The sequence below is a fragment of the Amblyomma mixtum genome, chromosome 2 (assembly GCF_055824585.1).
Source record: "Amblyomma mixtum isolate Tamu chromosome 2, ASM5582458v1, whole genome shotgun sequence".
Lineage (NCBI taxonomy): Eukaryota > Metazoa > Arthropoda > Arachnida > Ixodida > Ixodidae > Amblyomma > Amblyomma mixtum.
The window spans coordinates 144,001,425-144,013,028 of NC_143013.1; the positions used below are offsets into that span (position 1 = coordinate 144,001,425).

Here is an 11,604-nt window from a genome sequence, read left to right on the forward strand (position 1 = left end):
TGGAGTGCCTTTCACCCTGTCCCGTGGCGGCTTGCCGCTCTGCCATCGGCGGAGTAATACGTAGTAGTCCGTAGTAGCAAACAGTCCGCGCGTATTTTTATTTCTCCGGGCTTATTTTGCGGCTATATTATCTGCGAATGAAACTATTTATTCATGGAAAGCTAAAAAACAAAATAAAGCGAAACCAAAGCCTCCACGGAGCTGGCTGGAAGGAACTTCACGCGTTGGTCGACTCCGCCCATCGTACGAGGCAGAATTCAAAAAAAAGGGCGGGAGCCGGACGTTAACTCGATTTAATTAGGGAAATCGGCCATACAGGGCAATAAGTTGCAGTTTCTAAGAATGCTAGGAACGTGTAGATCGAGTTCCCGCGGCAAAAAGACAAGTTCAGAATCCTCTTCAGTGCACCTTTAAGTCGTATTCTTGCAAGCGTAAGCTCCATCTAGCCAAGCGTCCTGAGGGGTCTTTGAGGCTCGCCAGCCAGCATAAGGAGTGGTGGTCGCTTACCACACGGAAGGGTCGTCCGTAGAGGTATGGTCGGAACTTGCAGATGGCCCATATCACTGCATGACATTCTTTCTCCGTCGTAGAATAATTAGTCTCGGAGCGCGTAAGTGTTCGACTAGCATAACTGATGACCCGTTCTGCACCGTCTTGCCACTGGATCAGTACTGCACCAAGGCCAACATTGCTGGCATCAGTGTGGATGTCCGTGGCAGCATGCTCGTCGAAATGGCCGAGTATCGGAGTGCTCTGCAGACGGCTGCGAAGCTCGACAAATGCAGCCTCTTCGTTGGTCCCCCACAGGAAGGGTGTGTCGTCACTGGTCAGTGCGTTTAACGGTTCCGCGATTTTCGAGAAATCTTGAATAAAGCGCCTATAATAGGAGCACAGGCCCAAAAACCGGTGAACGGCCTTCTTGTCAGTCGGGCGTGGAAAACCTGGAACGGCAGCAGTCTTGTCAGGGTCCGGGCGAACACCTTGTGCGCTGACAACGTGACCAAGAAAGCAAAGTTCCTCAAAGCCAAAATGGCATTTCTCTGCTTTGATGGTGAGTTGCGCGGATTTGAGCGCTTGTAGCACAATGCGCAACCGCTCCAAATGTTGGTCAAAGGTGGTCGAAAATATAACGACATCGTCCAGGTACACCAAGCAAGACTGCCACTTTAAGCCGGAGAGAACAGTGTCCATCATGCGTTGGAACGTGGCCGGTGCTGAGCACAGACCAAATGGGAGCACTTTAAACTCATAGAGGCCGTCAGGCGTCACGAAAGCCGTCTTCTCGCGGTCTCTCTCGTCCACTTCGATTTGCCAGTACCCACTTTTAAGATCTAATGACGAAAAGCATCGGGCGTTCCGCAATCGGTCGAGTGCGTCATCTATTCTGGGCAGCGGGTAAACGTCCTTTTTAGTCACGTTGTTAAGTTTTCTGTAGTCAACACAGAAACGCAGAGTATTGTCCTTTTTTTTTTACAAGAACCACAGGCGATGCCCATGGACTGGTGGACGGCTGAATGCCATCGTCTGCTAGCATCTCGGCAACCTGATTCTGCATGGCTTCTCGCTCCATCGGGGAAACACGATATGGGCGCTAGCAGACGGGTCGCGTAGTCTCATCAGTGATGATACGATGCTTGGCGAGCGGAGTTCGGCCGACCTTCGAGCACGTAGCGAAATAGTCCGCAAAGTCTGCCAAGAGGTTCTACAGAAGATCCTTCTGAACCGACGGCAGTGCAGGATTTATTCTGACTGACTGAAGAACGTGATGTGGGCCAGCATACTCCGGAGTGGGTCCTCCCGCGGTGCACAAACCTGGAACCTCAGCAACGTCGTGGAGGAAGGCAATAGCCATGCCTTTGGCCACGTGCTGATATTCGTTGGCAAAGTTAGGAGGACGTGGGTACGGCCGTCACGTAGTTGGACGAAACCTCTTGCAACGGCAAGTCCCCGCTTAAGCAGCTGTGGAGTATGGCTGTCCGCTAGACCCTCGTAGTTGTGAAAGAGGTCGTTACGCACTAGCACCAGAACACTGCACCGCGGCGGTACCGTAACGTCGTTCTCGACAATGCGCAGAGCGTTGCTGCAGGGATCGCGGGAGTCAAAGCACGTTACTGCCTGTTTGGTCGAGGACGCGACACGTGCCTCCTGAAAGTCAATCACCTGCAGCGCCGTTCGACTGCAGGAAGTCGATCCCCAGAATCAAGTCTCTGGAACACTCGGGGAGTACGACAAATTCGCAACGTACGTGAAACCACTAATCACAATTCTAGCCGTGCACTTGCCCGCAGGGGAAATTAGGTGGCCACCGGCGGTGCGAATGGGGGTCCCCGTCCAAGGTGTCAGAACCTTCTTGAGTTATCCAGCAAAGGCACGGCTCATAGCAGAATTATCAGCACCGGTATCGAGCAGCGCGGTAATCTCAGTGCTATCAATTGTCACACGCAAATCGGATGCAGCGTATCTGATACTGTCGCTGCCTCTCACTGTCGAGGTATCGTCGGCTGGAGGGTCGCACGATGGAGGGTCTTGACACGTCCCGACGTCAGCGGCCTTGCCTCCGGAGGTCGCTGGCGTTAGTTTTCCCGACGCGGACTCGGCCAGCGACGGCCAGCAGAGCTACTCTGGCGGCCAGGGCTGGAAGAGCGATAACGGAGAGGCGAAGGCGAACGGGACCCGCGCCTTCCAGAGTAGAATGGGTTCTGGCGTGCCCAGAGATGCTGCGCAATCTCATGCGGTCGTTCGCCGTTCTTAGGGTAAGGTGCGTCGGGATGGAAATCGCGAAGGCCCACTTGGCGGTACGGACATGCGCGGTAGAGATGACCGGGCTCCCCACAGTGGTAGCAAAGAGGCCTGCGGTCCGGTGTACGCCACAAATCCGACTTGCGAGGGCGTGGCCCAGCTGCAGCAGATGCGGTTGCGGAATATGCGGTGATGTTACTCACGGGGGTCGTAGGGGTCATACCGTAGCCAGGCATGTTCGCGTGACACGTGCCGATGTTGCTCACGCCAGGCGTCGGGGTAATGGGACCGTAGCCAGTCGTGCGACGTACAACGGATGCGTACGTGGGTCTCTCATCGAACCGGGGCGGCGCTTCGGTGACAGGAGGTGCCTGCGCAACCTGTCGCACCTCGTCCCTGACGACTTCGGCCAGCGCTGCCAGCGGCGCAGGTGTAACCTGGGGCAGATGGATCCGTTGAAGTTCCTCCCGGACAACTCAGGAAATTAGTTCGCGCAAGGTGTCTGCACTGCCGCCCAGACACGAAGAAAAGCCGTCGGGCACCATGCTGTTGATGTCCCGGTTGTACTGGCGGTCCCGTTGTTGCAGCGTAGTGTCCATCGTGGTCGCCTCGGTTAGAAATTCCGCGACCGTGCGGTGTGGGCTGCGCACGAGGCCCGCGAACAGCTCCTGCTTAACCCCACGCATGAGATGGCGCAGCTTCTTCTCCTCTGTCATGTTGGGGTCGGCGCGCTTGAAGAGACGGGCCATATCTTCGGTATACATGCGCACACGTTCGTTCGTGCGCTGATTTCGGGAGTGCAGAGCAGCTTCAGCCTTTTCCCGGCGGTCAGCGTTGGGGAACGTGGCCAGGAGACTCCGGCCAAACGACTCCCAGGTAGGACGTGTAGCCTCGTGGTTCTCAAACCACATCCTGGCAGACTCTTCAAGGACAAAGTAGACGTTATTTAGCTTGCGCTCGTCGCACCAACCGTTGTAGCATGCTTCCCGCTCGAATGTCTCCAGCCAATCCTCAGCGTCTTCGAACACGTCACCGTGAAAAGATGGAGTGTTCGCGGTGGGTGGCAAAGGATCGGCGCCAGGGGCCTGGTGTCAGCGGTCATGGCAGTTGGACTCGATGGTTGAGGCTGGATCGAGGGCGGGGGCCTGGTATCAGTGGCCATGTCAGTTGGACTCGGCGGTCGAGGCTGCGTCGTCCTTGTTGGCGGGGGAAGGGGCCCAAATTCAGGCGACTTTGCGCGGAGACGGCGGCTGGGTCGCTGGTGAACCGGGGTGAGATCCGTAGTGATGCTGTACGGAGTGTGCAGGTCGGGAAGCGTACACAGCACCTCCACCAAACTGTAGCGTGCAACGCGAAAATAGAACACCGGCGCAGAGCCGAAAAACCTGCGGCGGTTCCTCAGTGGTTCGAGCGCGCACGCGAGAGACAAACAACTTCTTCCTCTACTAGTGCATGCACTACTTCTGTCTCTTCGAAGGCATGCATAAATATAATATACAGATCAGGTTAACAATAGAATAAAATTATGTAAAATAGAGTAACGGTACAGTTTCATTACAGTAGTGGCTAGTTAATTGGTTGTAGTGAGCCATGCTATGAGGGACGCCGTAGTGGAGGGCCCCGGAAAATTTCGACAACCTTAGGTTCTTTAACGCGCACTTACACCGCACAGTACACAAGCTTCTAGAATTTCGCCTTCATCGAAATTCGACCGCCGCTGCCGGTATCGTACAGATAACAAAACCTGTAGGCACGTATTTCTAGGTAAACCTGGTGAAGATCGGGAAATTACAATCATCACGAATCTTAGAGCACTCCCAACTGCTGCAATGCTCTTGTAGCGATCGCTGAATAGCGCAGTTGGAAAGAGGTAGACAGACCGGGCTACATTATTCCGCTCTCGCCATACTCACCCTCTTCCTATGGCTCTTCGGTAGGTTCACGTGTCAGCCACCCTCCGGTTGCTAATACCTCGCACTCGTTGTACCCTACTACTTCCACGGCAACTCTCCGCTTCCACCTTACAGGGTAGCTAACGACCGTGTCAGCGGTGCACTACATCAGAATACAGCTATTACATGCTAACTAGCAGGGTGGTCAAGTAATATTGATTTGTTTGTTGGGTTTTATGGCACATAGGCAACTGAGGCCATCATGTCCCAAGCTCGAATATTGGATAGTTACCTTTTAACTATTACTATTAGACTCCTTAATTATTGAGAGGCGCGTAGTGCACCGTAAGTAATATCCATATGCGTTTTTAGAGTTTCGTAAACATGGTTACCCTCGGCGCTGTGGCCCAACAAATTTGGGCAGTTTCGACCGGTTAAGTGCACTAATTCGTGCACTAAATTTCGACCACCTGGTGCTCTTCAACGTGCGCTGACATCGCACAGTGCACGGGTATCTATCATTTCGCTTCCATCGAAATGCGACCGCTGCCGTCGTGATTCGAACCCGCGTATTTCTGGTCAGCGGCTGGGCATCATAAGCACTGAGCCACCGAAGCGGCTTCATTAAAGCCGTACTTGAGTCGATGAGAGCATGTTGGTGAAATGAATGTGGTGTTTGGATTGAACATATATGCTGAGGAGCATGTTTTTATTGAATTATGGCATAGATTCCAAACAAATGCATTCCTAACATAGACTGTATACCTTCCATAATTAATGTTGACTTTGGGAAGTAAAATCTTACTTTCAAACCTGGTGTTCTTTTTGAACTAGAGACGATATAAAAATACGAATGGAGATATCTATCTCAACAGCCTGGTATATAATGACAGGTTTTGTTGCAAGAGAGAGTGTAACGGTAATATGTGTAACGAGGTGGATATCGGATCAACTTCTGCTACACAGTTATGAAAACTGCTAAGCCTTGCCGCTTGGTGTTGCAGATGCTCGTCGACAGGAATTCGGCGAGCATTTGCACAACATAGTAGACTGCGCCAAAGGTGACCGACGAGAATTTTGAGTTTCGCCAAGTCGGAATCGCGCTCTCGAAACAAAATATTCCCACCAATGTGTTTCGTGCTTATCTCGCCGTCGTTTCACGAATGCTGCCAGTAAATCCGAATACATACTTCGCATTAATTTGCACGAGCGGAGCACTTCATGGCAAGGAGGCTGCACGTCTCCTCGACCGCGACGCACAGATATTTGCCGTGCGCTACAGCGGAAAAGAAAATTTTTGCAATTCCTTTTTGCAGGCACTAAATGGTGTGGAGCTGGGAACGTTGCAACGAACGACTTTGATTTGGGAAAAGCACGAGATAGCGACATGTGCTGCCGGGACCACGATCATTCTAAAGACGTCATACCAGCCTTCAGAAAAAAACACGGGATAAGGAACCTCCGATTTTACACAATGTAAGTTTATGAATAAGAATCAAAAATTAATGTTTTCTTTTTTTCATTTTGTAACGCAGGATGCGAGCAATGCATTCGTTATGCTTTAATTCTCGGAAAGAACGTTCCACAGCAGCATTCAGAGCATCGTTTGGATGACGCAGTGCCAGATGTAGAGATAATGTTTGCACTGCGCTCAAAAGAAAAACATACTTTTTGACGGAACGCTTATAGCGACCGACAAGAGTCCGAAACAACCGAAATGCGTTTCGGTGATTCGCACAGGCTTACACGACATTAGTATGACGTCTCAGGTCTGCCACCTATCTGTCTAAAAATGAGTTTCGAGGTGTTAAGGAACGCGATGCTGCACGATGCAAGTGCACGTTAAATAAACTACGCTGACCGAAATAAATAAGGAGCCCTCCACAGCGGCACCTCTTTCTCTCTTCATTTACTGCGAAAACTAAAGGTGCACATTAACACCTTCAAAACCTGCACGCAGGTACTGTTTCGAAAAAAATCTAGCCAGATCTTTCCAATGCACAGATAAAAATGAACCAAATCAACTCGCGAGAGCCTTGTTTGCAAGTTTGCAATTTTCAGCCTCATAGGTCGGATACCTTCGGGCATGGTTTCGTTTATTGCTTCCTCAGCGCTACCTTCTCATCGACCGCGCAGGATATGAGGAGGTAGGTAGAGGATCTGAACCCAGAAGACACTAACAACGGGATCATTATCCCCGTCGTTATGAGCGTTAAAGCGGTTAGTTCGGCTAGTTGGCGTTGGCTTTCTGAATTCATTATTACAAGCAAAATAGCAGAGGCAGAAAGGAAACGACAATGCCGGCAGTTTTTTTGCTGTTTTGCGTTCTGTACATCTCGACCATTTCGTTACTGCTCATGAGTTTAAATGCTACTGTGAGGCAAAATATTTCCTCCACCCTATGATCCTGCGCATCCTCTTTTTGTGCCATCCCGTTGCGCTGCAAAGATCCTGCTAACACCTATGCATTATAAGTCGCTTTTTAATAACGGCGCAAATATGTCGTTTATTTTTGCGCAGCTGAAGTTTAGTCACCTGAATAGAAGGCTGTCACGTCAGTGCTTGCGACAGAAGTCTGCTGTTCGCGTTTACTTGCTCGTGTTTAAGGGCAACAGTGCCTCCAATTGCATACAAAGAATCTTCCAACGATTTTTATGCTGTATTCACAGCATAATCATTTTAACATAAACACAACTTTAACATAACTTAACAATGAATTTTTCTGAACAAAACTTGGTTAAATCTAGAGTTTAGCCTCTAAAACAATCAAACCCAAAGTTTACATGCTATTTTCGACTAAATTATTAAGACGGAAGCCTTTAATGCGTCATCGTTTTAAGCAGGAGTTGTCGACAGAAATTTCACGCTTTTCAATTGATCGAAATGGTCGTGACGTCAAAGTGCGCGAATTCAAACGGGGTAAATTGTACTTTGGCTAGTAACCATGCAACCAATGAAAGGGGTGGTATAGTGATGCTCCATGTAAGTGAGACTGAGTTTAGTTAATTAACCAATTAGCGTAATTAACCTTTCTAGTCAAAGCAGATAAATAAAACCGAGTAGGAAATCAGCCGAGTTGGGGAATCGAACCAAGGTCTCCGGAGTGCGAGACGAGCATGCTAACCACTCCGCCATGTCAGCTTTTTTTTTTCTTTATTGCCTGTCTTTGGCTTATGACATTGCACAACAAAAATACACACAACGCTATATACATACGACACTGTCGTGGTCAGCCAGCACGAGACTGGCTTCGTCAGCTTAAAATTCCCGCAACATACACAACAGCTCTAGTCTTGAGAGCCACTCGGGAGGCTCCGCAGCTGCTTTTTGGATTGCAAGAAACCAGTCCATGCTTTCCCGAAAATAAATTCGGGCCGGTCGTGCGTCTTGGTCACAATGGTAGCCTGCCATTCTGGAGCGCCATATACAGTGGAGGCCCAAGAGCATTATGAGATCAAAAGGTGCCCCATCCTCATTATCAGTGCTTAAATAGCGAATTCCGTGCGCGTCAAGTGGTAGCTCTTTCTTTATGGTCCTTTGTAACACGTCCCAAAAATAAACCCCTTCCCAGCAATGCAAAAAAACATGGTCTATTGTTTCAGGCTGTTTACAAATTAAGCAGTTCGATCCCCACGGTAAAAAGAAATCCTTTCCCTGTAGAAACTTTTTAACTGGTAACGTCCCGGTGTGTAACTTAAAAAAGAAAGTCTTTACTCCTGGTGGCACCTGCATTTCCTTCACCCTTTTTAAAACATCCCCTCCCGGGCCTCCACTGTACAAGGCCCTGTACAGGGGCACTGGGAAAACAATATCACAAAGATCATTGTACAACTTTTTCCTTTTGCTTTTCCACAAATAATCGGTAGAAAAACGTGCCGAAAGAAACCGAACGCTTGCTACAATCTCTTTGTAGTAACCAAAAGTTCCACCAGAGAGCTCTTCTGTGGATACCACAAACTCCGGCAGCAATCGCCGCAGCTTCACTTGGCACACGGTGCGCAAGAACGGGTCTGTGACGTCGCAAAAAAACAAAAAACGGTTCACCAGCTGCCTTAAAAAGAGGTGCCCTAGCCCTAGCCCCCCGTCTTTCACCGGCCGGAACAGGTTCGTTCTGCTACAACGTTCCCATTCGGACGCCCGTATGAAAACTGCAAAAATCCTGTGTAGCTTCTGAACGTTCACACGCGAGCAATGCAAAACCTGCATCACATACCAGAGTTTGCTAATAAAAAAATTACCGACGATTACGTTACTTCCTAATGCGAAATTTGAGCGCAGCAAATAAGCTGTTTCACCTTTTCGATAGATTGAGGCAAAGAAATCGAGCAACACATGTATGCGCTATCACAGATTTTTTTTTTTTTCACACGTATTCGCAATTTCGGCTCGGGCGGTGCACATATACAGATCCGCCGCCACCGATCTGGCTCTCTGATTGCCACCGAACAGGGGTTGCATTGGAGGAGGAGCGAAGAAAGGAATTAAGTTCGAGCCGGCGCTTTGACAACCGGAGACTCGCAGGAAGAGGGGGGAGGGGGGCGGCGTGTACACCCAGCGGCAAACGATGGGGGCAGAAGCGCGCGCAGCAAGCGGACAACACGATAAAGGGAGGAGGGAAGAGATAGCAGCGACTGACTGATGCCGCTGACGCCGATAGCGCTGGGGGGATGAAAGGGGGGCGGAGCTGGTTACGAGGCCGACGACAACGCCGACGACGACGCGAAACCCAGGAACGGACGCCAAAGAGCTGCGCTCTAAAAAAGATTGCAGACTGTAGCTCTGGCGAAAATTGAAAGGCTGGTGCCTTTCAATTCAGGCATGTCAGCTCAATGGTTTGGAATGAACAAAGGCGCGTCTAGTGAATACGGTGGCTACGTTCACTCCCATTATCCTCCCTTCTCTTACGGCGAGGTTCAGGTATCCACCGAGATATGCGAGACAGATAAATTTCCTTTCCTCAAAAACCAATTTACCGACGAGCAAGGCATGGAGCCGAACGGGCGATGGCGTTCTGTGGACTCCCTGGCAGCGTTCCAAGACTCTGTCGCGTTCCACTCTTAGAGGCGGAGCTTAACATCTTAACCACACATCAGTGACACAAGCAGCAACACCGCGCTTGAGGCTTCCACCTCATCGCACTTTAGTTAAACTATGTGCCCCCTCAATTTTTTGGATATATTTTCATTACAACATGGTGTTTATTTTATATAACAAGTTAAGTATATCATATAACTACTTGGATCGCGCTGTGGCTTGTGCGGATAGCGAATTTCGCGTTTTTCTCGGTTTGCGTTTGGGTGCGTTTGGCTCAGTGCGAAAAAAAATTTTCTTATACCTGTTCTCTCCACTACATTAAAAGCTATTAGGGAGATATATGAGACGATAATAAGATATTATAATCGTGCAATTTTGTGCACGTGCTCCTGTTTGTTTCATGTATGGTTGCGATCGGTGAGATTTGGCTTTGGGCCCTTCACTACGGCCGTACGGGCACGGGTTCATATTATTGATAGAACAGGAAGAAATACTTCTGTAATACTACACAGGCCAGTGTTTATGACAGTGTGGAAGTGCGTGGCCGATAGGGTTTGGGGACAAGTAGTAGGATCCCTGCTAAAGATTTCTACCGCGCCAGGGGGCAATGTTTAACGCTTTGTTCTCAATTATTATGTGAAGACTATTCCTTCGTCCATAGCTATAGTGCCCCGAAGACGCCAGAGCAAATTTTCCATCTCCGAACAAGGAAACTGAGGTCTTGTTTATTATGACTTTTCAGGACTAACTGCGCCGAAGACAGGAAGCTCTTCAACTGTTTTATGAACGTCGGCAGCTTTACATCAGTATCCCTAGGTGTCACATTTTTCGACGTCCTGAAGACAAGATGTTTTGAATACGGCTATCCCACCAAGTGTGCCCGCTACAAATCGTAAGGCTACTTGCTCAGATGCTTGGCACCATCCGCCATGTAGTATTGCTATGGAGCGGTTCAGTCTACGGAACGACAACCGTATGTTTCTTACGTTTGCTGAACTCTTCATGTGTGAGCCAAATCGCCAGACTGGTTATAAAACTCGGTCGGCAAACCCAACTAGCTCACCTTCATGCTGTCACCACTAGGCTATCAAACAGGCAGTGATTAATGCGTATAGTTTGTGCTACCAGTGCAACTTTACCTTTCAAGCCGTTTGAATGGGTAACGGTAAGCAATCACATAGGCATTGTAAGTGTGAAGCAAATGTTTGTCGTCTGGCGTTGCAGTCCGTACAGATTGCGAGTACTACAAACGACTCCAGAAAGAATGCGCTTCAGACTTCCATTGGTACAGAGAAGGCTCTGGTAATTAAAATATAGCACAGGCATGCTTCGCGCTGTGGTGCAGAGTTTGTGGCCTGCGTGCATCAAGAGACAAATATAGGTTTGTTCGATAATTGTGAATCGGGATTTTATGCACAGCGCTAGACTCCTTTAATGGATATCTCCTTACAACGTCACTTCGATGGCTAATGAAGCAGGCGCGGCTACGTGGCATGCATATGCGCGCTATACATTGACGTCACGTCACGTGACCTCACAGTAGCGCCACCTCCAAGAAACTTATTTAAGGTGAAAGGGCAGGCCACCATGGTGGACATGAGGCACCATGTTGTGTACCTTTGGTACGCATGGTACACTAATGGTTTTAACATGATTAAACCGACTACAGCGCGAAAGAATTCCGAAGTCGCCATTGCAAGCTCAAATTTCGCGGGTGGCCCAGGCCAAATTTCTACGCTGCCATTGGACCCGGCACGTTGAATTACGGTTGGACATGTGCCGTTTAACTTAAAGCTGTTGCAGGGTGGTTTATCAAGGTCAGTCCAGAGATCACACCGACACTGAGGTCGACTTTTGCATCTAGTAGAGCTATCACTCTAACACTACACTGGGATTAATTGGAAGATGTATTTAAGGCCCACATTTTGCAATAATCTTA

The 11,604-nt window shown here is 49.3% G+C and overlaps 1 protein-coding gene across 1 annotated transcript in view; it reads left to right on the plus strand.

Moving 5' to 3' along the window:
• The window catches only part of LOC149361131 (uncharacterized), a 32,705-nt gene extending 22,144 nt beyond the window's left edge, over positions 1–10,561 (plus strand). Inside the window, exons 4-5 of the mRNA XM_089568002.1 lie at positions 5,948–6,107; positions 10,408–10,561. Coding sequence (XP_089424128.1) covers positions 5,948–6,107; positions 10,408–10,561 — 314 coding nt within the window. The remainder of the gene's footprint in view (positions 1–5,947; positions 6,108–10,407) is intronic.
• The last annotated feature ends 1,043 nt before the right edge of the window (positions 10,562–11,604 follow it).